The following is a 26,154-nucleotide window of genomic DNA, read 5'->3' as shown; positions in this document are numbered from 1 at the left end:
TGGGGGGGGGGGGGGGTGGGGGGGGGGGGGGGTGGGGGGGGGGGGGGGTGGGGGGGGGGGGGGGTGGGGGGGGGGGGGGGTGGGGGGGGGGGGGGGTGGGGGGGGGGGGGGGTGGGGGGGGGGGGGGGTGGGGGGGGGGGGGGGTGGGGGGGGGGGGGGGTGGGGGGGGGGGGGGGTGGGGGGGGGGGGGGGTGGGGGGGGGGGGGGGTGGGGGGGGGGGGGGGTGGGGGGGGGGGGGGGTGGGGGGGGGGGGGGGTGGGGGGGGGGGGGGGTGGGGGGGGGGGGGGGTGGGGGGGGGGGGGGGTGGGGGGGGGGGGGGGTGGGGGGGGGGGGGGGTGGGGGGGGGGGGGGGTGGGGGGGGGGGGGGGTGGGGGGGGGGGGGGGTGGGGGGGGGGGGGGGTGGGGGGGGGGGGGGGTGGGGGGGGGGGGGGGTGGGGGGGGGGGGGGGTGGGGGGGGGGGGGGGTGGGGGGGGGGGGGGGTGGGGGGGGGGGGGGGTGGGGGGGGGGGGGGGTGGGGGGGGGGGGGGGTTTGGGGGGGGGGGGGTGGGGGGGGGGGGGGGTGTGGAGGGGGAGGGGGGGGGGGGGGGTGGGGGGGGGGGGGGGGGGGGGGGGGGGGGGGGGGGGGGGGGGGGGGGTGGGTGTCGGGGGGGGTCTGGGGGGGGGGGGGCAAAGGGGCTTACAATCTCCCTGCCCTTCCCCCCTCACAACAAACACCCTGTGAGGTGGGTGGGGCTGTGAGAGCTCCAAGAAGCTGTGACTAGCCCAAGGTCACCCAGCTGGCGTGTGTGGGAGTGCACAGGCTAATCTGAATTCCCCAGATAAGCCTCCACAGCTCAGGCGGCAGAGCGGGGAATCAAACCCGGTTCCTCCAGATTAGAATGCACCTGATCTTAACCATTACACCACTGCTGCTCCTATGAATACAAAGCTAATGTTTTTGACAGTAGGTTTACTTTTTTCACACTTGCCCATTTCTATTCTTTGGGAGCGGGGTACCTTGAAGGAAAAAAGAAACTTCTGAAATCATCTTAGAGCTGTGTCTTGTGATAATTGATGTAATCTACAAAAGCAACGTAATTGCACATGGAGACTTACATGAATTGTACCTATTATTGTAAGATCTGTATCCGGTTGTGAAATTCTACTTTACTTTGTAAAGTTGGTAGCCATTTTCACACAATATTTTTTAGAGACTAAAGATGGGCTTGGGAGGAGGGGGCAGGAGAACAGCATTGTGGTGGAAACCTCCATTCCAGTATCACACTGCAAGCTTTGTGACAGTCTTGTGTGAATACCTGCGTGTATGATCCATAGTGGAGGCGGGATGCCAGGTAAGAGGAGATAGTCAGCTAAGGAATTTCTTTTCTGAGCATCAGACAGATCTGCCTCTTTTCTCCCCCTTCTCACTTTCTCTTCCTCCTGCTATCATCTGGTGAACTGTACTGTAATTTACTGGCACCAACCTGCCTTCGGGCTCCTAGGTTATCTCCTATTCCCCTTTAATTCCCTTAGAAATGGTACTTTTATTACAACGAAGCTGCTAATTAGGGCTACCATTTGCCCACACCCTAGACATTGATGGGAGAAATAGTTTTAAAAGGGTGCTGTTAGTGATATCACATACCTCTGGGGATTTCCAGAAACTCTGCAATAAAACAGAATTGGCAGTGGCCCAAAGCAACTCCACCCCTTAACTTTGGTTCATTTCCTCAAGCCCTCCCTCAGTTCGAAAACTGAGATCTATCCAATGGCTATTTAGTGACATCCAGATTATGTAGCTAAAATGCAGTCTAGGCAGGATTATCTGAAAATTTCAGCTAGTGCAAAATACTGCAGCTAATATTGGTCAGCAAAATTCTGTTACAACAATACAAAAGCAATTGCATTGGCAATTTATAGCTTTCTGCCAAATTCAAAGGGTTGGCTCTAGTGTTTCAAATTCCAAATGGCCCTATTTAAAGGAGCATTTGTTCCATATGAATTTTTCTCTGTTCAGCTAAAAACTCCTGCTTCAAATGGTATAGACTAGATTGACCTCTGCATGCAGTACTTGCACATAGAGCTCTGGAGTGTACTCTCATATTTGCCAGGCCTCACTGTTGTAGAAGTGTATTAATAATTATGTTATCTCTTCTCAGGTTTCCTCCCCTTATTCTTTTGCTGTTGTTTGTTTAGTACAGGGGTAGGGAACCTGCTGACTCCGACATCGGCTCTTCTTCCCTTACTCGCGGCTCCGCGAGGCTGAGGCGCCCGGCTTCACATCCTTGCCATGCGAGGTAAGAGGCAGGCGCTGTGCCCTTGGCCAGCTGGGCAGTGCAGTGGGCTTCCCTACCGCCCACCCGTTGGTGAGGCGTTTTACCTCCCAGCCCGGCTGCTTGAGGCCAAGCCCACTGTATCCTTGCCCGCCAGGCAGCAGGGCGAAGCATCATGACTTCTCAGAATGAGTGGAGTAAAAGGTTAAAAAACCCCAATATTTACAGTGTTATCTTTATTTTAAATGTCAAAAATTATTTGTGGCTCCAAGTGTTTTCTTTTCCCATGGAAAACGGGTCCAAATGGCTCTTGGAGTGTTAAAGGTTCCCTACCCCTGGTTTAGTACATAGTTTTCCCTTTGGTTGGCCATGGCCCCAGACCTTTTGCAAAGTGAATAGCAGTGGTGGGGCCTTGCCCAACAGAGTTGAGGTGCAGTACTTCCGTGCTTTGATTACTGTTTCTTGGTGGTCCCATCTAGCTTCATGCTGGAAGTGAAGTCTACCTTCAAAATTCACACCCTCCAGCAGCTTGGGCTCATGATTAAATCCACAGAGATCTCTCTCTCCATTCCAGTGTATAGACTTTCTGGGGACAAGACTGGATTCCACCCAGTGGTGGGATCCAAAAATTTTAATAACAGGTTCCGATGGTGGTGGGATTCAAACAGTGGCGGTTCCGCACACACGCACCTCCAGTTCTTATTGGGCAGGGAGGTTGCTTTAGTAACTCATTCTCGGCACTCAGAAAAAATTAGTAATCACTTCTAGAGAAGTGGTGAGAACTGATTGGATCCCACCTCTGATTCCACCCTTTACCAGGTGTTCTGCTCAGCCTTCAGGGCAGCTGCCCCTGGATCTTTGGATCTGTGGTGATTCACACCCACTTATTGGATCTGTGGTGATTCACCCCTCATGTACATTTTCGATTCCAAAGGCCTTGGATTTGATGATGGACCTAGTGAACTTACTCCAAGTGGATCTGTGCTATTTCCATGCCTGTGGTCACAGATGCCTACCTAGCCAGATGGGGGCCTCATGGTTAGGGTGTTGATGCTCTAAGTTATCATCAACTGTGGAGATCTTGATCTCAGAGCAATAGAATTGTTCGCATTTCTTTGTCAAGCATGTTGACCAGGACAGCTGTCTAGACCCTATATTGGCAGATGGCCTCCACACATCTATGCTCAGTGTCTTCCTGACTCTGGCAGTGGTTGATACAATAGGTGTCCTTCCTGTTGGCCATGCACATTGCCAGCATCCAGTGTATCATAACTCACATGCTGAGACAGCATTACCTACTCTGCTGGATTTGGTCCCTAAGCTGATCCTATCTCAGGGAGCTGCTCCAGCTTTTTGAAGAAAAAAAACCCCATGGCTTTATCTGTCTGCTTCACAGAATACTGCCAAGTGCAGGAGATGCAGCTTGAGAGCTGGTGTTCTGGCCTGCCAAGCACACAGAGAGTCAGATTACAGCTGCTAGCAGGCACAGATGCAAGAGAGGGAGAGAGAAGTCTGAATCCAGAGGAACAAGTCCAAAGCAGGTCTGAAAAGAGGAAGTTAAGGGTCGAAGATGGGTCAAGTCAGGCAGCCCAGTCCAAGTCTGAGTTCTGAGTGATCAGCCTGTGAGCAGGTGCAACAAAGAACTGTTGGGCTTTCACCAATGTTGCTTCTGCAACTTCTACTTCTCACAACTGTCTCTTATACGTCTATGCTGTGGCTCAGTCTTGATCCTGAGCTGACTCACAGCATTCTCTTTGAAGCCTGTGGGACTCCAAGCAGTTCCTGTTGGCTATGGATTCTAAGTTGCCTCACTGGTTCAGGTGAGCTGGGTGGACAGGTAATTCTGGCCTCAGTGGCTGGAGGAGCTTCTCCAAGCAATCTAACTTCCTGCTCTTGGCTTGCCTGCAAGCCAGCTCCATCTCTGTCCTTTGAGACTTCTGGCTGCTCTTGAGACTCAACCAACCAGGACTCTGGTGAGGCAGGGTCACTCTGCCAGCCCTCCTCATCTGAGGAATCTTGGCTGTCTGATTCTGGGCCCACGACCACTGGCATTGGTACCACAGTGGGGGGAAGGGTGTTCCAATTTTGTTGGAGTGGAGAGTCTTTCTTCCCACCATTCTCCCTACTCTACTGTGGTAAACAAATCCAAGCAAACAAGGCCTGGGGCATTCTCATTGCCTGTTATGGGAGCAGGCATCCTTGGCTCCCATCCTAACATCTTTGGCCTAGGATTGACCTCCAGGTTCCCACCTGCTCCTGATTACTCCGGATGGGTCCTCTATAGTGCCATGACGTGCAAGCACTCTGCCAAACAGATTGACCACTACAGCCTTAGAAAAGTAGCCTGTTAGGGCGATCCTCTTACCATCCAGAAAAGAGTCCATCACAATTTCCTAGGTCAACAATTGGGTCTGTTTTGTTCTATGGCTAAAAACACAAAAAGTTTATCTGAATCATGTGACTTACCTGTGTTTGATTACTTTCTTCACCTGAAAGGCTCCGAACTTTCTACATCCTCAATTAAAGTGAACCTTTCTGATATTTTCAGCATTTTGTTTTGGGTTGGATTCATTCCACTCTTTGCCTACCCACCCTGCAAGCATTACATCAAGGTTTTACAGAGCATGTGCTTGCCTGTTAAGAGACCTTTATCACAGTGGGATTTGACTTTGATTCTCACTGGATTAATGGCATGCCCCATTGAACCTTCTCTCCTATAAGACTGCCTAGCTCATCGCCACCACCTCTGCTAGGAGAATGGGAAACCCATGGGCTCTCAGATGTGATCCACTTTCAATGGATTCCACCTGGAAAATGTGCCATGGTGCCCCGGCCTAGAGTTTCAGATACCTTATAGTCAGCACATGGTATGGCTGATGTTCCTCTCCAAACTGGTTCCCCCAGTGGAGCTATCCCTGCACACACTACACATACATAGGATATTGCTTTTCAACCTTCATCGCACTATGGACACTATGAAGGGCAATAACCTTTTCATTCCGGTAGGGGACCACATAGAAAGCTAGTAGTAGCTACATCTGTCCACATGAAGCTGACCTACATCTCATCAGAGGAGGTTTGGCCATTGGAAGTTCATGCTCACTCCACCTGAGTAAAGGTAGCATCAACTGCCTAGCCGAATGCACTCAATCAGGACATTTATAGGATGCCCACATGACCCTCTCTGATGTCCATTTTTTTTAAAAAAATTATTGTATCATTTGAATTTTACAGTTTATAGTAATTTCCTTCTTCATACATTTTCAAACAATACTTTTCCCCCCTTTTCTCCCTCCCCCCATTACTACTTCTTCCATTTTTGACACTATTCGGTGCATGTTAACTCCCACAGGAAAGCTGCAGTGGGCTGAGCAGTCTGCAGTCATTAGTTGAATAGACAGCTTCATGCATACTGCCAAGCTACTTCAGCTTGCTAGTCTCCCAATGTGGGGCTGCACAGAATACCCATGAAGATGAAATATAGAGTTGCACTTACTTGTAACTGTGGTTCATCAGGTGGGTTTCTGTGCAGACACTTGTTCCTCCCTCATACCCTGCTGTGGGCTGCTATTTTTTACTGCACTGCAACTGGCTTTCCAGGCCTTCCTTGTCCAGCAGTGATGGCGATAGGAGAACTGAGGGAATAGCACTCCCCCCCCCCAATCATGTGATGATTTGGGTGGGAATCTTCCCTTGCCAGGGGAGTGGGAGCTTGTGCTCTTCAAAGCTGCAGAGCAGACTAAAAGCTTGAAAATCTTTCTATGGCAGGCATGTGCAACTACAGTCCTAATGTGTGTCTGCACAGAAACCCACTCAATGAGTTACAGTTATAGGTAAGTGCAACTCTGTATTTCTTCATTGAAAGACAACATCATCCCGGATAGGAAAGGAAGAATTAAAGTTTCTGGCTATAGGATGGAGAGAGAGTATAGAAACTATGTCCAGTCCTCTTGGTGAATAGGAGAAGCAGAGAAGATGAGTGACCAGAAGAAAGGAACCCCTGAGGATAGTATTCTGGATAAGAAAGGGACAGCAGGAGCAGTGGACACAGGAAAGGTCAGGGAGTTCTGTTTACTGACTCTGTAGTGTCTTCCCCTGAGACTCTGGCATCTGTACTAGCATTAAGTAACAGCCTGGTCCTTCCATCAGAATCCTTAGGCAGGAGGAAATTTTCCAATGGAGAGGTAGGGTACAAGCCTGTATGTATGTGTATGTGGTTTCCAGTCTGTTTGGTTTTATGTTAATGTATAATTTCGTCAATTTATTTATTCAGCCAATGTATTGATTGATTTGATTTTATAAGACTTTTGTTTAACTGCTTTTTTATATCACTGAATGACTTGACTACAAACACAATTTTTAATCATTTTGGAACAATGGAACATTGTCATCTTCAAAAGTATTAGATGTTTTTAACTATAACCGGAATAGAAAGGGCAGATATTTGGATTTCTCCTAACAATGATATGGTAGTGTCACACACCCCTCCCAAATCTTTCCTAGGTTTTCCTGCAATGTTAACCACATGAGATCCATTTCTTGAAGCAAAAACCATAACTTATATTTTTGTAGCTAGAAAATCAGTTTGTTATGGTTCAGAAACCTTTCCCATGGGAAAAGCTGCATTCTGACTTATTGTCATATACAAGCATCAATTGCGCCCAGATGTGCAGAGGTTCCTTCTGGTGAATAACCACAGGACACATCTTGGAATTAAATTGGGCTGCAGCCCTTTATTGAGGCAGAAGCTGGGCAAGCAAGAAGAGCACATCCGTTTTATGACTGGTCAGCACCCCTGACTGACCCCAGCGCCACATCCCAATCAATATTGGGGAGGACAGGAGGTACTGGACCACCTGGGTGCTGCCCACCGTGGCCCCCTTCCTGCTGGGGTGTCAGGCTCGAATTGCAGAGGCCTCTGCAGCATGCACCATGAGCCCGCCCCAGCCCAAGCCTCTTATGGAGGCCCCCAACCATGGGAGGACCGGAGCACAAGCTCGGCCTCCCCTTAAAGATGCGCTCCTCTGTCCAAACCACCAAGGCTGCGACAAAATGAGCAGCACAAATGAGCAGCACAAACCCTGCCCAAATAGGAAGGGAGGGTGGGTCAGTTTGCTTGAGGCATTGAAGAAGGCAGGAGCAACTGCATGCTGCCTAATATATAGGGAGCGTGCTCCATCCCTAACATTCGTGTGCATCACACGATCGGGCTGGGTGTTGCTCAGCTGCACAGCCAGTCCAGGGCACAATTGCTTATTGCTGCGGAGCTTACCATGTGCCCTGCCCCCTATCGTATGAGATAACCCCTCTTCGCTATTTACATACATACATACATACATACATACATACATACATACATACATACTTACATACATACATACATACATATGAGAGCAAAATTAAGTAGAGTGTAAGAAATAATAAACAAAACTTATCTAGTGAGACCTCTTGTACAGCATAGTTGCCTTTTCTCTTTCCTAGATTCTTATGAAGTTCTTAATTGGTGTGTTAATATTTTTATTTTTAGTTCCTGCTATGATAACCTCCTATCCCAACACCACCTTGGCAACACAGGGTCAAAAGAAAGAGATGAGTTGCACAGCACATGGGGAAAAACCCATCATAGTCCGCTGGGAGAAAGAAGACAGAATAATTAATCCCGAAATGTCCCGGTATCTTGTTTCTACAAAGGAAGTGGGTGATGAAGTGATCTCTACACTGCAGGTAATATGACCAACATGTTCTCTATTACAGAGGTAGTTCCATCTAAACCCAGATGCTCTTGGACTTATTTGGGGAAATGTGTGCTTCTTGTCTCTGTTTATTCACAGATGGTTTCCACATGGGGAGGAGCTCATGTAGTGTCTCAGTTACTGGTAGGTGCAGGACAAGTACAGTGTAAATATAGCATGTTGCTTTGTCCTAGTTCCTCAGCTGTGGCCACCAAGGCTTTTGAATTAAAAAAGATACTGGATTATCATTGTTTCTTTAGTTATTTTATTTATTTACATTATTTACAGTCCACCTTTCTTGCTGAGACTCAAGGCAGATTACATTGTAAGTCACATACAGTCAACAGGATGAGACAGCCAAGGAACAGCACAATAGGATTTGGCATGTAAAATTCTCAAAACAAGTATATATCTGAAAAGAGTTGAAAGAAACATGACACAAAGCATAAACATTTAAACATGACTAATTAGTGTAACAGTTACATAGTTGGAACATACTTAAAGAGACAGGCATCAACACAGTAGTGTAGTCCCTAGTCCTGATAACTTTTGCAGTGAAACTTTGTAAACTACGTCATTAAGTACTAACCTATTTCCTTGTGCAACAAAAGTCTCCCTCATTTTTTTTAAAAAAAGTAAACCTCTAGCCCAGGTTCCCTACCCCTGCTCTAGCCCCTTCCATTGTGATGATATGTTGTTCCCCTTATATCTCCACAAAGGAAGGAGATAAAGAGTTACTTTTTTAGATGAGAGCTGAGAATTCATGGAACTTCTTCCACCCACTGTTACAATGATATTCTAGTGTAAACTGTTACAAAAATAAAAAGCCAGTAGCAGGAGGAAAGCGGCTTCGGTGGGGTCAAGGTTTGTAGAAAATCACAACCATGTGGATGGGAAGATTTGCATTTTTCCATCACGCAGGAACCATTCAGGATTTACTGTGATTTTCCTGAAAACTTTGCAACAAGGCATGTTGGTGAAACATCATAGAAAAGCTGAAGAAATCCCCAAAAGGGCATATATGCATTTTGAAGCTGTAAGCAGGAAAACAACCCCCCACTTTCCAACAACATTGATCTCTGGACAGATAAACTGTGCAGAAATGGCCTCAGTCCAGGGATGTGCACTCCCCCCCCCCTATTTTTCAAGTTCATCTTTAAAAGATGCATACATTTAAAAAAAAAGTTTTAAAAAGTTGAACCCCCAGATTGGTATGCAAGTTTCACTGGCTTTGTTCAGCTTTTCAATTTTGGAAGGGCTTTTAAAACTAATTTTTTTTTAAAAGTACAAGCCACAGAGTATTAAGCTCTCTTTCGCCTGTTGCCGCCTCCAAGCTCATGTGGACTTCAGGGGTGGTGTTCATCAGGAGAGGGAGGGGAAAATGGTTCCCCCTCATTTTTAATGGCAGTAGGGCCAAAGCAGCCCCCCAAAATGCAAAAAAAAAAAACGGCATTGGGGGGGGGGGATCTGCTTTTTGGCTCGCTTAAATTACCACCATTTAGGGGCTGAAAATAAGCTGGAAAAAGCTGAAATAGAAACACATTCCATGCTTTTCCTGCAGAACAAAGATATCCCAGAGTGATTTCTAAAGAGGAATGAATGTGTATGGGTGTGCACACACGTATGTTGTAGACAGATTCTGTAAAGGGTAAGAACAGTCATGCTCTGGTAATAGTTAAATGCACAAATTATTCAGGAGAAGGGATAAGGAGCTTATACTTCTGTTTCTCTCTGATTCACATTTTATTCTTTTGTAATGAAGGAACACCTGTGATCAAGGAACAGGTTCTCTTCTTGTGGCAAATACAAGTTAGGTCTTATGAAGATCCTCTGCCAGTGCTTATCTTTGGTAATGCTCCCAACAAGGAAAATGCCTCCATCCTCACTATTTTTCACCAATCTGAGCAATAGGTGTCTGTGGTGGAGAGGGGAAGGAAAGGTGATTGTAAGCTGCTTTGAGACTCCTTAAAGGTAGAGGAAATCAGGGTATTAAAAACAACTCTTGTTCTCTTTCTGGCCCCCACCCAAGTACTATTTATAGTTACGTACCAGAATAGTTGTAAGATGACCTGAGCCTGTTAGTACAAGCAAGGATGTTTTAGAAACTTGCAGGGGAGAAGGGATTCCAGTGATGCCTGCTGCTGCCTCATTTGTACCACTTCTTTGCAGCTCTATCCACCTACCTGCCTTACATGGATGTTGCTGTGGGGTGAAAGTGGCAGGAGATGCTGCTCTTCCTCTCCTGCTGTCTTCTTTGCCCACCAGCCTGCAGTGCCAGCAGCAAAATGGTGGCAGCAGTGGCTCCCTCTCCTTCCCACCTAGCTGTAGTGATTGTTATTGTTTTCCTCATTTGTTCATCCTGCCAGCTGGTCAGTATGGCAATGGTAGCTCCTGCTCTTTCTCCCCCATCTCATTGATTTACACAGCTGCTCCTTCCTTTTAAAAATATAGCCTGGGATTTGCAACATTTTTTCTTACAAGTGTACCCAACTTCTATAGTCATATTCTGAGGTCTTGCTTGGGGTTCTCCCACCTTCTGAAATGAGATGGGGCAACCTAGGAGAAGATCTTCTTGGTCATGGGACCAAAATGCTGGAACATTTTCTCTTCTGTTGCCACATTCTGCCAGTGAGTAAAGACTTCTCATTTCCTCTGGCATTCTCTAAGTGATCCCTTCTTCCTGCTCTGCTTTAATTATTTTTATGTGCAATTTTGCTTAATTTTAATTGTTTTAACAATGTGTTTTTGTTTTGTTTTAATGGTTTTTAAGATGTGTTTTTATTATATATGTTTTAATTTGTTAGCTGCCTTGATGGCCCTGGTAAAGAAAGACAGTATAAATTTTGTAAATAAAATAGATAATAAATAACACAGTATCTTGGTATTTTCATTAAAAATTTTGGTATTTTATAAAATCTTGTTGGTATATTTCTTCAAACTTAGGTAAATATACCCCCTATCTGTTCCTGACTGTGTTCTCTGGGTCTTTTGATCCACATGGGGGCAGGTTCAAAATTAGTTACGGATATTTTTAAGTGTTCATCTTCTTTCAGATGTTACAGTGAAGTCAATGCTTGTATGAAAGTGACTCCATGATTAAGTCAGATGTTCAAGTTATTAATATTATTCAGTGTGATGACACAACTTCATTTGAGCATAAGCATCTGCAAACTGGAGCCTACTTACGCTGATACATTTGATGAAGTTTGCTCTAGTTCATAAAAACATGCCGGAATAAGATTTTGTTAATCTTTATGGATCCACCAACTCCTGTTTATCTTTGAAGCAACAGCTACCCCACTGGTATTGTGGTGCACAAAATAGCCCATTGAAGTGCCAGTATCCAGTTCCATTGCTAAGAACATCATGTATCTGAGAATAATGTTTCTTTAGACCTCACTTTTGACCCTCTATGAGTGAGTTAGCCAAATAGCGTGGTATCCAGGCAAGCATCTGGATAACTGCCATTTTGCATTTAAAAACCACATTAATAAACAGATAAAATAGTTACTGAAATAAAATGAGAGCAAAAAGCACATTGTCTGCAGTTTAGAAGTACAGTTTTCGTTTTAATAAAACTTGTGTGCTGTCGTTTGCAGATGCTCATTCTATGTCTGATCCTGTTAGGTCTTTGGCAGTGACTTCATATATAATCAGAGCCTATAATAAGAATCTCGAATTGAGAGAAATCAAAATTGTTATGTGTATGAATATTGAACCACAATTGCAAACTTCTAACTCAGCTGTGTGTGTGTGTGTGTGTGAGAGAGAGAGAGAGAGAAAGAGAGAGATAAATAAATCAACAAAATACTAAAAGAATATCTTAACAAAACTGAAGACAATGGTTTACTAAAATCCAAGACCTTGAACTAACAATAGAATGGAAAACAAGAGGGTTTTTTTTCTTGAACAGGTTGAGTAAATAAGTAAAATGAATGTAATACTCAACCCAGGTGGCCAGTGTATATACCAGAGGTGATGTTTAACAGTTTATAAAAAGTAGTAAGATTTTATTTCCAGGGATAAAGGGTTTTAGAATGTCGTATGACTGAATGAAACCAACTTGAAAAGAGGGGAATGAATATACGTAATTTCACTTGGCTTCACAATCTATCTAGAAAAACCTCTGACTTAATTTTAGAAGCAAAGGAAATAAGTCACAAGAAGTTTTTCTACGCTACAAGAAGCAGAACAAAGTTGTACAAACTAAAGAGAAGACGAGGAACAAATTTACACTAAACTTGAATCTCATAAATAAATGGTTCTGGTGTTTTTTTTTCCATAATAGCAAATGGAATCTTATAATTACCTATTTGGGAATAACTTCTCTAGAATTAATGACTTTCAGCACAATCCACCATGGGGGCAAGAGTGCTGTGAACGTTTTTGACCACAGCACTGGTGCAAATGCCACTTGTAAGGGTGCAAGTGGCATGGACACTGGCAGAGGGGTAAATATCCCAGCACCAGAGAGTACCACAGGAGCATGACACAGGGGCACCAACACAGTTGGAGTGGGGAAGCATCCCAGACACCAGGCTTTGCACCAACACCAAATGGAGGGGGGTGGCCATGGGAAGATCCAGCATCAGTCAGCTCCCTGAGCCCTTTCAGCCCAAGAACACCCACTTTTGCTGGTACAAAATTATGTCAGGCAAAACTATGGTGTAGGCCTTAGGACCCGATCATAACAGTTTCTGAGAGACACACACACACACACACACACACACACACACACACACACACACACACACACACACACACACACACACACACACACACACACACACACACACACACCATCAGTGTCACCTTGCCCTCAAGGTAGAGAAAGTGCTCAGAATGCCGACCAGGCCTCTGGCTATGGCAAGGTGCAGGCCATGCCCCCTTCCTCTGTTCCAGAACCAATGGCAGGACTCCAAAGCATTTAAAAACCACAGTCTGAACCCAGCAAACTTCATAAGTTAAGGTATGTGGCATGGGATGAGATGAGCAACATTCAGGATGGCTGCATGAGCAAAGAGCAGGAGCAAAGAGCATCATGCACAGCAGGAGTTGCACTTTTCACAACAATCCACCGGGGACAGCAAAGTCCACAGATCCTGTAGCTGAGTGCTCCCACCAAGGCCTTTTTTTCAGGAACAACAGCTCCAGAGCTTGGTTCCGACTTCTACAGGTAAGCTGGGCAACTCACTTCTGAAACCACCTTCCCACGCCCACCACCCGCTCCCGGGGTCACAAGCCCTCACAGGCATGGCTGAAGCTGCACCCAACAGACATCAATGGAACCAATAGCCCTGGCCCCTGATAGTCAATTCCCTATCTATGGCAACATGGCGGCAGGGACCAATGAGGGGTGGTCACGAGGACGGATTGGGACAGTGGAGCACCTGTAGACCTTCCCAGCAGCCATGCACCATTGCCTCAGTCAAAGATGCAATTACATTGGGGTGACCAAGGCCTCCCAGTGGTCACAACATGCTTCTGACCCTAATCCCTGTTGTACGATTACTGTTGCAGGGAACACTGGCTTCCATGAGAGGATGCCAAGGAGGATCCAACATTCTGCACTCCAGAAAGGAGTTGGAAGGGAGACCATCCGAACAGGAAGTCCGGGGTTTGTACCCATGGCACCAATGCAACAACCCCCAAAAGATGAAGGAATGGAGCAGCTGGACATCCTGGAGGAGTTGGCTTGGGACCACAAGGGAGTTCTTGGGCCCCCTCTGTGCCCATGCACACTGTCTTTATTCCTACAGACCCCCACGAGAAGCCATCCAAAAGGTGCAGCAGAAGGTGCAGCCTCCACTGTCGTCTGTGCAACCACTCCCTACCAGCTGGAGCTGTGCAACCACTCCCTATCAGCTGGAGCTGTGCAACCACTCAAATGTCCAACTGGTTCCAGTGCTCTCAGCCATCCCCACCAGCTGGAGACACAGTGAGACACCAATCCCCTGTAGCTATAGACCATCCTCAAACCCCCAGGAGACCCAAAGGTGAAGACGAAGGACGGATGTTTCCATGCTGTTCCCTCCTCTCAAATAAAGTTTTGTTGCATCAGGCTACAAAGTCTTAGCATCTCTTTGAGGGGAGGGTGGGGGTTAGGAGGGTGGAGGGTCAGGGCATGGGATGCTGGAAGCCAACAGCAGGGGTGGGGGAACATGGAGCCCATGGGGAACAGACTCCTTTTATGAGAGCTGGGACAGAGTCCAGGCACCCACTGGGGTCCTGGCCCAATCCCCCTGGTAGCTAGCACTGGGGTGGGAAAGACATAGGACCCAGAGAGTCATGGCAGAGAAAGAGGGCATGGAGGGGTTAGACAGACCTAACAAGGGAACTGCCTTGAATTTCTAAACACTGACCTGGAGCCATGTCAGCTCTCCAGGTAGGCCACTTCACATGCCTAGCAATGGGAGACCATCCTCAGGCTCTTATCCCTGTGGGGGGTGGCCAGCCCTCTCCTAGCAGCTGTCACAGTGATTGGCATGTGGGGTGAGCTGGCTGTTGATGGCTCATGGTGGCTAGCACAGTATCACTGAGGGCATCAGAGATGGACAGGCTGTCTCTCCCAGTCAACTAGGGTCCATATCTGACCACACCAGGGGTGGAAGCTGGCAACCATACCTCTGGGTGATGTTGCCCATGGGCCATGGCCTATGCCCGTGGTGGCGAACCTTTGGCACTCCAGATGTTATGGACTACAATTCCCATCAACCCCTACCAGCATGGCCAATTGGCCATGCAGGCAGGGGCTGATGGGAATTGGAGTCCATAACATCTGGAGTGCCAAAGGTTCGCCATCACTGGCCTATGCCATCCAAGCAGTGGCCATCCAGGTGCTCAGTCTTTTCTGAGTGGAGTGGAGACATCAGGGCAACAATGGCAAGAAGCCTGCACAGCTAGTGGGGAAGGGATGGGCCTTAGATCCTCCCTTCCATTAGTCTCCCCTAGCTGACTGCGGTGCCTGGTGGCTTTTGTATAAATGCCAGTCTCTGGGCATGCAGTTTTGAACCTCACACAAAGTGGGTGCAGCCTAGTCACTGGCAGTGGCAGTTTCAAGCTCTGGGCTCATTGGAGACAGTGGTTAAAATCAAACATCTCATTGGTGAGAGGTCGGAGTGACCATGCAAGCCTCCCTTCCCTGTTGACTGCAGAGATGGGGTGGTGGCAGTTAGCGAAAGGAGTGCATGAGCACCATCCTGTGGACATTGGTGAGCAGGACATTCCATAGGCATTGGTTGGGAGCAAGCAGGCCATTGCTGGCCAGGAGCAGACAGGCAGCATGCCTCCATAGAGGGTGAGTTGCTGTAGGTTGTGGGAGGATCTCTCCCCTCTAATCCTCCCTGCTGTATTTCAGAAGTTCTAAACTGTGAACATTGCACAAACAATGACTAGCAGTCAATAGGACTGAATAGCTTAATACTTTAATTCATTATTAGTGTGAAAACAATCTACAATTGTGGCTATGAGACAACTAATGCTCCAGTCTCCACAAATATGGGTCAAAGCATACAATCATACAACAATTCATATCAATGAAAGCTTCTCTAAGCTCAATAGAAAATTCTCAACAAGCTGCCACTATCCAGTAGTATCTGGCTTTGATTACTCTTTGAAAGCTTGAGGGCCCATGGTATTTTCGGTGTACATAAAATCTGTCCAAAGAAATACATTCTTATGATTCAGTTCAGACTGTGTTGCTCTCTGTGTTGCTGTCATAATCTCTTGCTGCAAAATGACCCAATGGCTGCTGATATGGTGTAGATATATAGTATATGGTATGATATAATATAACTGCATCTTAAATTGGCCAAATGCTCTATTACCATGTGCATTGGGTGGTGGGCCTGGTTGTAGGTGGCTCCATCATACAGCTCATTACAGCTGTAAGAGGTCAACAGGTATGTCAGGAGCATATACCCACAGTCATGTAGTGAGAGGTGCTGTCAGTGAGGTCCCAGTTCCAGGGAAAGCTGCATTCCACTACCTAGCAACCACCCTTTGCCCTGTAGCCACTGCTTCAGGAGCTGTTTGAGGCCTGGGGCTGCGAAGATCTGGGCATTGTGGATGCTTCTGGGGAATTTGACCACAAGGCCCACAAAGATGCCACAGTGGCTGCAGGATTCCTGGACACTGATGCTGTAGAAGTGATGGCAGTTCTGATCACCTAGGGATCCTCATGAGGAGCTATCAGAATTATGTGAGTCTATTGTGCCCACAACATTGAAGAAGCCACTGATGGCCTTGAATCCTGCACATATTGGGGTAAGGTCCATTTCCTTTACCAGTATGCATGTCATTGCAGTGGTTGGCCAGTGTGGCATCCAGAAAGCCATGCAGGTGGAGGACTGGGGAACTCCATGACATTGGTCACAACCCCCTGGTACACTCCTGTCACTAGAAGTAGTAATAGCAGTTTGGATTTATACCCCCTTTCTCTCCTGCAAGGAGACCCAAATGGGCTTACACACTCCTTTCCCTTCCTCTCCCCACAACAAACACCTTGTGAGGTAGGTGGGGCTAAGAGAGTTCCAAAGATCTGTGACTAGACCAAGGTCACCCCAGCAGTAATGTAGGAGTGGGGAAACAAATCTGATTCACCAGATAAGAGTCCGCTGCTCATGTGGAGGAGTGAAGAATCAAACCTGATTCTCCAGATTTGAGTCCATCTCTGCTTAACCACTACAGCATGTTGGCTCTCCAGTGCAGAAGGTACAGAGCAGTGTAGGGATGATTTTGGGGGGAGAGGGCACCTGGTCCTGGAGGTGATCCCTGACCTTCTCCCAAATCCCTTGTAAGGCAGCACTGTCCAGGAAAAACTGGCGTAGGCTGGCATTACTCAAGAGTTGAAGGGTACTTATCCTTTCCGTGTACAGGCACACACACCACCTCCATCTCTAGTAGACTGCAATCCAGACATACAGCACAGGGAGAAGGTGGATGTGCTGAAAGGCCAAGGCATATGGATGTGGCAGTATGGGGTATTATGTCTGTGGGGCAGGAGCTGTTTCTGTGTGGGGAGAAGAGGAGGGCATTAGTATGGGGGTGGAGGATGCCTGGAGTGCACTACTCGTGATACATTGATGAGTAATTTTACCTGATGTAGTATGCTAAGTAACATGGTGGCAAAGATTGTTAATACTACAGTATTGTCAGGTTTGATACTTCATTTAGAATTTCTTATTCATGATATTTGGGACCATAGTTAGTTACCACCCTGGCTGACCTCAGAAACAATTAGTGTCTCATGAGTATTCCTCTTGAGTACTCAAATAATCTAAAGGGGATTTGGGAGTGCTTGACAGAAATATTAGCAGAAAAAACTTTGAAAAACAAACGGGTGAATAATCTTTAATGGATAAATAATACGGCTATAATGTCTAAAATCTGCAGAAATGCTATAATAGTTCTAACCGATATATAAAAAAGGAAATAGTTTAGACCTGCGAAATTACTACCCAATCAACCTGTCATCTGTAACAGGTAAATTGTATGCCTCTGTTTTATCTGATAAATTAATCTTTTGTCTCCCAATCAACTGCATTTTTTAGACTGGAACAAGCTGGATTTTGAAAAGATTACTCAGTCATTGATCAGTGTTTAACTCTTTGCTTTCTTGTTGACAAATATACCTCAGCATATTGCTTTCTTGTCAACAAATATACCTCTGTTTGCAAGCAGGCATTTGATTCCATTCCAAGGGAGAGAGTATGGATTAAAATAGAAAACTCTTCAATTGATAAATGCTTGTTGTGGCTAATTAAGCAACTGTATTCTAAATCTTCTGTTCAAATAGGTGATGATATTGAGAAACAATTAACTGATTAAATCCCCTTGCATGAAGGGATGCGACAGGATTGTTTATTGACATCACTCTTATTTAATATCTATCTGAACTATTTAACCGTCATCTACCCAGTTACATAACACATGCACCAGTGCTGGTGAGCCAGAAATTGCCACTTTTGCTGAATGGGGACAATACACTTTTGTTGTCACTCACTTTGTTTGGTTTGTGTAAACTGTTAAAAGCATGTGCTGAATGGGGTGCTGTGTGGTTTCCGGGCTGTATGGCCGTGTTCTAGCAGCATTAGCAAAAACATGTGCTGAATACTGTGCTGAAAACATGTGCTAACATGTGCTGAATACTGTGCAAAAAAACTAGTTGTAAATAAGCAAAAATCAGTTCTGCTACCTGGGAATTTATTTCCAACAAAACCTGAGTTGGTCCTATCAGCTGGAGCACACTATAAATATGGCCAAGAGTAATATAACATCACTAAATCGTTACTTCTTCTCGAAGGGAGGACAATATGTTCCCTCTGCTATCAAAGTTTTCAAACACAAACTACTTCCACAAACCCTTTATGGAGCTCCAATCTGGATGGGCATGGCATCCAAGCTCCTTGAGCATATTCAATCATTGCTTCTTCAACGCATGCTTGGTGTGCCTAACTGTGTTGCCTATCACTTGTTGTGCGTGGAAACAGGCTCTAGCCTCTTGGAGATAAAGTTATGGCAATCCACTTTCAAATACTGGTTGCATCTTCATTTCGAAGCCAAGCTTGGTAGTTTCACCTGGCAAATGCTCTCTGATACTTTTCGTTCAAAGTGGGACAGATAAATTGTAGATAAGATCCAGTCCATTGGTATTTCCTTGAATTCCCTCCAAAATTCTGATGAACATCACGCCTTTCTAGTTCTCAAGCACAGATTACAAAACACCGAGAAACAGACTCTATTCTCCTTGACAAGGGGTCCCCAAACTACGGCCCGGGGGCCAAATTAGGCCCCCGGAAGACATTTATCTGGCCCGCTGGGCAGAAGCGGATCTCCCCCTTCTCTATCTCCTTTTCCCCAGGTTTACAAACAGCATTAAGCGCGGGCGACTCGCTGCTCATTCCAAGTGGCCGGAGGGGACCGTACCAATGCGGCAAGGGGGGGGGAGAGAGAAAGGCCCCCCTTTTGGGGAAGAAGTGTAGGTAACCCTGTTAAGCGCTGTTAAACCCCAATGATTTTCATGTGAAGAACTAAAGCGTGATCCTTTACCTGGGAGTAAGCTTGGTTGCTGGCAATGGGGCTTGCTTCTGAGTAAACCCTCCTAGGGTTGTGATTCACCCATTGGAAGAGTTGCTCGGTTGCTTCAAAGCCAAGCCACCAACTACCACCAATCTTACTCCCAAGTAACACACGCCTTGTAACCAACTGTTTTTTCTAAACTAAAACCTCAGTATTCAGGTTAAATTGCTGTGTTGCCACTTTGCGATAAATAAGTGGGTTTTGGGTTGCAATTTGGGCACTTGGTCTCGAAAAGGTTCGCCATCACTGGCCTAGTGGATTCTGATGGCTCATTTCACCACAAATTGTCCCCTGTGGTTCACTTGAATGCGTTCTCTCATCCTATGCATATTAGAGAGTCCTCGAGGGAGTTCCATACAGGATATTAAGTACACATGTATTTACTGAAACTTTCTGTGTGTGTGTGTTGGAACTGTACTGGTTGATCTTGTAATTGGCAATGTTTGGCTCATGGATGGTGTTTAACTTATCTTCTACATGCATTTTTGCACAGTTGTATTTATGTATGTATTGTCGAAGGCTTTCACGGCCGGAATCACTTGGGTGCTGTGTGGTTTCCGGGCTGTATGGCCGTGTTCTAGCAGCATTCTCTCCTGACGTTTCGCCTGCATCTGTGGCTGGCATCTTCAGAGAATCTGATTGGCGGGGCTTCTGAGTAGCACCCCTTGATCAATACTGTTTAACAAAGTTCATGGCAGAATGCAGACTTGGATACAGACTTGCCTGATCCGAACCCCAAACTCTGGCTTCTGCAAGACACTGGTTCTCATAGAGATAACCCATATTCTGCTCTTGGAAACAAGGAACACTGTTTTTAAATATGAAGCTTTGGTGACAATTTCCTAACTTTAGGAAATCAAAATTCCTTTTCTTCTCCTTGGTGAGGGAGTAGGGCTCCCAGTTCCTCTACCTGTAACAATTACCTGGTGTACAAACATGCAAATTTAGCAAGCCTTTATTGGCACAGACAACAGTACAACAATAATAAAAAACGGATTAAAAAGCATATACAATACAGGAAATAAATGTTAGGTCGAAGGAAATCTACTGGCGTTTAGTAATTTCCAGGAGAAAGTCTGCCACTATCATACAGAGAGAAGGATCAGGATTGTCCAACAAGTAGTGTAATCTAATTAAATCGGGGAGATGTGTTAAATGTAAAGGAGTAAGATTCACATATTTGGATCTGATTTCCTTGAATCTGAGACAGTGTAGTAATTGGTGGGCCAGAGATTCAACTGAGCCATCGTTACATGGGCACAATCTTTTAGCCTTTTTCTTGCCCGGTTCATTCAAATCCTGCCATGTAACAACAAGGCAGAAGGCATAACATTAAACCTGGCAAGCATTATGGCTCTCCTTTGAGCAGGGTTTATTAAGCAATACAGGTAGTGTGCCAAGTGGCCCCGTTCAAATCGGAGGAGAAAAATACAGGGGGGAGCACGTTTTCTTGGCTGCGGTGATTAGGGTAGAGAACTCTCTATCCAATAGTTGACCTTTTAATTTTCTATAAGCTTCTGAATAGGACAAAGGGCAAAGTGAATCCACTGACAGTCCAATTTCTTCAATTATGGAAAACCAGGGGTTGGAATGGGTGTCAGAGAGCAGATGGTGGACCAGGGAATTACAGTCCGAGAGAAAATGGATTCGCAGCCAGAATCTAAAAGTCCTCAGCCAAGCAGCTGAGGTAGTTGAGTTACACTAGCATCTTTTGTGTTTTGCTTGACAGTGTTTTGCTTCATTCCCCTCTCGCTTAGTTTGGGACAATATGACTACAATGTAGTTGTTTATTCTATCTAGCTATGTGTGTTATGTGCACCAAATGTGGTTTATTGTGCATAGACAATTATCCTGTAGGATTATCTATTGCATTATAAGTATATTTAGAAAATGGGTTTTACTTTATATATATGTATATTTTCTCAATCTGCACTGTAGATTTTGCCAACGGTACGAGAAGACTCTGGTTTCTTCTCCTGTCATGCCATCAATTCATATGGGGAGGACCGTGGAATCATTCAGCTCACTGTACAAGGTAGGAGGGGGACAATTTAAGTGGGGGAAACACAGCTTTTGTAGTACAGTAAGTGTATGTCATGCTCAGAAATCAGTTGGGGTGGGGGTTCCAGTTTCTAAATAAGCATTCTCTTAACTTTTGGAATTTGTAATATGATGTTCCAACCCCCAGTTTGCTGTTTACACTGGAGCAATCAAAGCAGAAATGTAAATAACTATGGAACGTATTTCTTGAGAGAAGTAGATTTGAGTCTTTGGGTTCAGTTTAAACATGATGTTGACAACATGGAAACCAATAGAAAGCATCTATTTGAGTTAGAGTTCCACCAAACAGATTTAAAGGGCTCTTAAATCAGGTGCTAGCCTTCAAGCAGCCAGTGTTTGCTGACCAGAACAACTTGCAGGTTCTTCATGTCTCAGGCCAACTCATGAGCTTTAAGAAGCCTAGTAAATTCCATTCTTACTGCTTGGAACCCCACAGCCAGGAAGTGCTTTTTGTCTGTTTCTTCATGCCCATGTTCATGTTTCAGGACACTCCAATTCTTAATATAAAATATGAAATACTTATTTGTGAATAAAGATGGTTGACATCACTGAGACTTAATTTCCATTCTAGTAGCCCTAGATTTCCAAAGCCCAAATAGGATGAAATAGTACAAAAACAATATGATTTTCTGGGGTGTTGTGTGGTTTCTGGGCTGTATGGTCATGTTCTAGTAGCATTTTCTCCTGACATTACACCTGCATCTGTGGCTGGCATCTTCAGAGAATTCTCTGAAGATGTCAACAACAGATGCAGGTGAAACATCAGGAGAAAATGCTACTAGAACATGGCCATACAGCCCAGAAACCACACAACACCCCAGTGATTCTGGCCATGAAGGTCTTCAACAATAATATGATTTTCTCTCTGAAGAAGGAGCAGTAAACCTACTATATATTTAGAAACCAGATGTTTCAAGTTTAATCAATCAAAAGCATCCTGGCAACTGCAGTGTATTTTTACATTTGTAGCTTGAATGTCCCCAGGCTGGGTTCTCCTATGATATTTCTTGGTGGGGAGGGGAGGGGAGGGGTTGTCAGGCAGAGATCAGCAGGCCCTGGAATGGGTGAGGTGATGCCCTGTCAAATGCCAAGCTGAAGTATAAATCAGCCACTGGGCTCTGCTTGCCCTGCATAGAACACTTGCTCACATGCTTGTATGCCTTGGAGCTTACATGTAAGATGCCAGATCTACTCAGAACTCACAAACCACCTTTCTCCCAACCACTAGTTTTCTGCTGCTGCAGTTTTTATCAGTTCCTACAAGCACATAAAAAGTCCTACAGGACTTCTCGGTAAAGCAGGTTTCTGATTCTCACTTATAGTAATTTAATCTTATGAGTAAGATCGTAAGTAATATAAATGAGCGGTAAAAAATGAGAAAATATGCAAGGCAGATGTTCCTACATCATGGAAGAGTCTTAGTGCATATATACAGGAGCATATTGTTTGTTTTTATTCTAGAATAACTCATAACAAACTTTTAGAACTGATTTTGGCTTCATGGTCTAGTGTAGGTCCAAATCTACACACAGAATAAGGAACATTTAATTTCCTCCCCTTCTGTTCTTCAACTTCCAATGTTGTGAGTGGGTTAACGTTATTTTGTAGATGTTTGTCTAGCCACACTCTGGATTCAAGCTTGTGCTGTTCAACCTGACATATGAAGAAATTGGAATAACACTGTTCATTTGCTGATGCACACATACTCTATTTTACAAGTATTATCTCCTTAATTTGTTTACATCATGATATTGATATTTCCCTATAATGTCTATTTTATAGCTAGCTGCACTCAGGGGAAAAGTAGCATTCTTATAGTCATACAGAGTACTGTTAACATGGGATTCTAAAATAAGATAACGTTCAAAGATAAAATCTCTTATTTTAAACAAAATAATACCTTTCCTCCTTATGGGAATTAGGTGAGCTAAATGGAAGTACAGCTTAGTAAGTGCAGAAAATGAATAGCTATCTTACTGTTTACAAGCTGTATTTATTTTGCCATGCTCCTTGCTGTCGCTTATACACAGACGCTTCCTTCCTTTAACTAAAGCAGAGTCTGTCTTTTTGCCCAGAACCCCCAGATCCTCCTGAAATAGAAATCCGGGAAGTGAGAGCCCGCAGCATTGCCCTCAGATGGACTATGGGATTTGATGGAAACAGTCCAATCACAGGCTATGATATAGAATGCAAGAACAAGTCTGGTAAGAAGTCATTGTGATCTATCACTTGCACTTTTAAAACATCACTGATTTGTTTGGTGTAGTAATGTTTTCACATTATTAACAGGAACTTCTCCATTTCACCATTTTAAAACGCTTAAATGTGGTCACTGTGTATGTTGCTGATGTCCTCAGTTGTTAGGGGGTAAATTAGGTATGGTGCTAAGAGATCTGTGAGTTTAGTCACAAATAGCAGCTGTAAGACTCAGCACCTTTAACCTTCCCCCAAGATGTTTTCCCAACCTCCAACTTCAGAGCAGTTATTTTTCCCATTTCAAGAAACTCACAGACATCATATAGGTAATTGGTATTTCTCCTCAACAGAAAAAGTAGCAGCTGGAGGAAGACATTTCCAGTCAGGAAAATCATACTAAAGGAAAGAACACTTGTGCCTTGGGTTGGTTTTTTACCAGTCAGCATACTGAAAGGAACTATTCATGTACTTTGCAATGTCTCACATCTCATTTGGCAAAGAATACTTTGTATATTCAAATGCTTTTCACTAATTTATTTTCACCATGGTAACTTCTGCAGATGCAAGGGTTCCAGATGATGAGAAGCATAATATAGGTCGAGATAGACTTTTCTTCCTTCCTTCATGCTTTCCTTTTCCTGGTGTCACTGTTTTTCTGGAAAAGAAGGCTCTTGTTATTGTTGGTTGCCTCATTTGAATAAGTATGATAAGAGCCAAACCCATTAACAAATGAGCTGGTAGGTATAGTGATTTAAGGGTGTGCAGAGAAAAAGAACCCTGATGAGAAAATACAACCATGTCATATACCCTTTCGAGATGTGAACTAAACATGTAATGTTTTGTAAATATGCCAGAATAAATTACTTTAACCAAAATTATTGATTTACAACGGGAATAATGTTGATGTCTAAGGTCCAATTCAATTTATACAATGTTATTGGCCATTGTGAGAAAATCATATCACTGTGCACCAACAGTTCTGTGCTCCCAGGAAACTTGGGACTGTATTTTAATGGCAGTCATAGAGTGCATAAAGAACAGGCTTCATTCTCATCCTCCCGCACGCACGCACGCTCGCACGCATGCACACACGTACACATCATTTTCGCAAACTGAAATGAGAAGCTGCTGGTGAGCTAATGTATGCTTCATTATGAAACTTACCTTGCACCTCTGTAGAGCTGTTTCATTCCTTGGAAAAAACATGGGGGGTGGGGGGCTGCAGCTATGTTTGGAATCTAGCTCCTGTGAAGCTGGGAGTTACAGCACTCGTAGTATGTATTAGGGATATTGGAAAAAAATTTAAAAAATTGGATCTGAATATCAGGGAGCAAAAACTACTGATTTCAAACCAAAAACTACCTAGATTTCTAGATTCCAAATACCAGTTTAATATTTGGACCTTTTCCCTCATCTGCACCACAAGATTCCAATACTATTCAGCTCCACTATTCCCTATGGGGAATCATTTTGGAAGGACTATGTTTTGTTCAAATTGCACCAAAATTTCAGCAGAGCTGCTGGTGTTTTTCCTTTATGTAACCACTAAATTTAAAGTGGATTGAACCCATTAGTCTCTATGAGCCTCTATAAGTCTCTGAACAAGTTGCTCCCAGTCATTTTGGTTGTATATTTCTGCACTGACGGGGGTTGATCTCATTGGCCCTTGTGGTCTCTTCCAACTATATGATTCTATGATCCTACATTGCTTGCGATGGGACGAGGATTCCACGCAGGGCAAATATAACGGCTGTAGAACACAATACAAACCATTGGGGAAGGGCTTCTCACAGGATCCTCCTGTCCTCAAAGTGAGTCTGCCCCATTTTATTTTCCTCAACTCAGGATTGTTGAAAATCGCTAAACCAGTGATCCTTTTGCAAAATCCCAGGTTGGAGCGCTTCCCACATGAATGGTCAGACAGGAGGCACTTTATTTCCCTCCCGTACACCATGCCACCCACAGTCAGGGAGAATCTGCCTGCCATAACCCTGCCATTGCAGGGAGGCTCCTTAAAAACTTTTTCTTTTATGTTGCTTGCTGAACATGCACAGCTACGCAGGTGCAGCCGATCGTATTGTGGGACAGTTGGCATGGCGGGGGCGGGGGGCATTTCTGTATGCCTGTGCTGCTACACATGTGTTGCAGGAAAAAAATTTTTTTAAGGGAAGTGTCTCCCTGTGAAGGCATAAAAGTAACCAGGATTATTTCCGTGGGCTCCAATCGCTGCCTGCATGGCACACATGTGCACAGGAAAAATGGGTTCCTTTATAATGACTGCAACCCGTTACACATTTGCTGTGCAGAATCAACCATTGTGACAAGCCAAACACAACAAACAACAGGGTCCAACCCACTGTCAAAACAGAATCGTCCAAGCCAAATTGAATAGGAGCACTGTTGCAAGATCAGCAACAAATCTGAGCCAATGGATATCCAATAATCAAAGGCCAGATTGAATCCAAGAATCTTCCACAACCCACAAACCTAACACAAACTAACTCATGCAAAGAATACAATGTTGCAAAACCAACAAGATCAATTTGGAAGAACTGAGTCAAAGTGAAACTAACACAGCCATCCAATACCAAGCCAAGAAAAATGCAGACTAACAGAAAAGAATAAAGAAAAAACAGTCAAGGGAGCATTCAGATACTGGATCTCAATATTCTTGGAAAATCCCAAATATTATCTGGACACTTGAATATATCCAGAAAATACCAATAAGGTATTTTTAAAGTATCTATTCGGATCAAATATCTGAATGCTCATCCCTAGTGAACATTTGAAATGAACTTGGAATGTTGGTCATGATAGTTTTATATTATATGACT

General features: G+C 44.9%; 2 protein-coding genes across 6 annotated transcripts in view; both read left to right on the top strand.

Annotated features, from left to right (window-relative positions):
• The window catches only part of DSCAM (DS cell adhesion molecule), a 485,873-nt gene that overhangs the window by 323,208 nt on the left and 136,511 nt on the right, over window positions 1-26,154 (top strand). For all 5 annotated transcript variants that reach the window (XM_048495233.1, XM_048495231.1, XM_048495232.1 and 2 more), the window contains 3 exons: window positions 7,780-7,976; window positions 21,002-21,098; window positions 23,200-23,328. In XM_048495233.1, coding sequence (XP_048351190.1) covers window positions 7,780-7,976; window positions 21,002-21,098; window positions 23,200-23,328 — 423 coding nt within the window. The remainder of the gene's footprint in view (window positions 1-7,779; window positions 7,977-21,001; window positions 21,099-23,199; window positions 23,329-26,154) is intronic.
• LOC125431973 lies at window positions 12,773-14,040 on the top strand. The gene is made up of 2 exons (XM_048495237.1): window positions 12,773-13,160; window positions 13,505-14,040. The coding sequence occupies exons 1-2, from the start codon at window positions 13,026-13,028 to the stop codon at window positions 13,982-13,984; spliced, it is 615 nt and encodes a 204-aa protein (XP_048351194.1). The 5' UTR covers window positions 12,773-13,025; the 3' UTR covers window positions 13,985-14,040.

This window comes from Sphaerodactylus townsendi, linkage group LG04 (genome assembly GCF_021028975.2).
Source record: "Sphaerodactylus townsendi isolate TG3544 linkage group LG04, MPM_Stown_v2.3, whole genome shotgun sequence".
Lineage (NCBI taxonomy): Eukaryota > Metazoa > Chordata > Lepidosauria > Squamata > Sphaerodactylidae > Sphaerodactylus > Sphaerodactylus townsendi.
The sequence above is the reverse complement of the archived record's forward strand: the minus strand, read 5'-3'. Positions and strand labels throughout refer to the sequence as shown.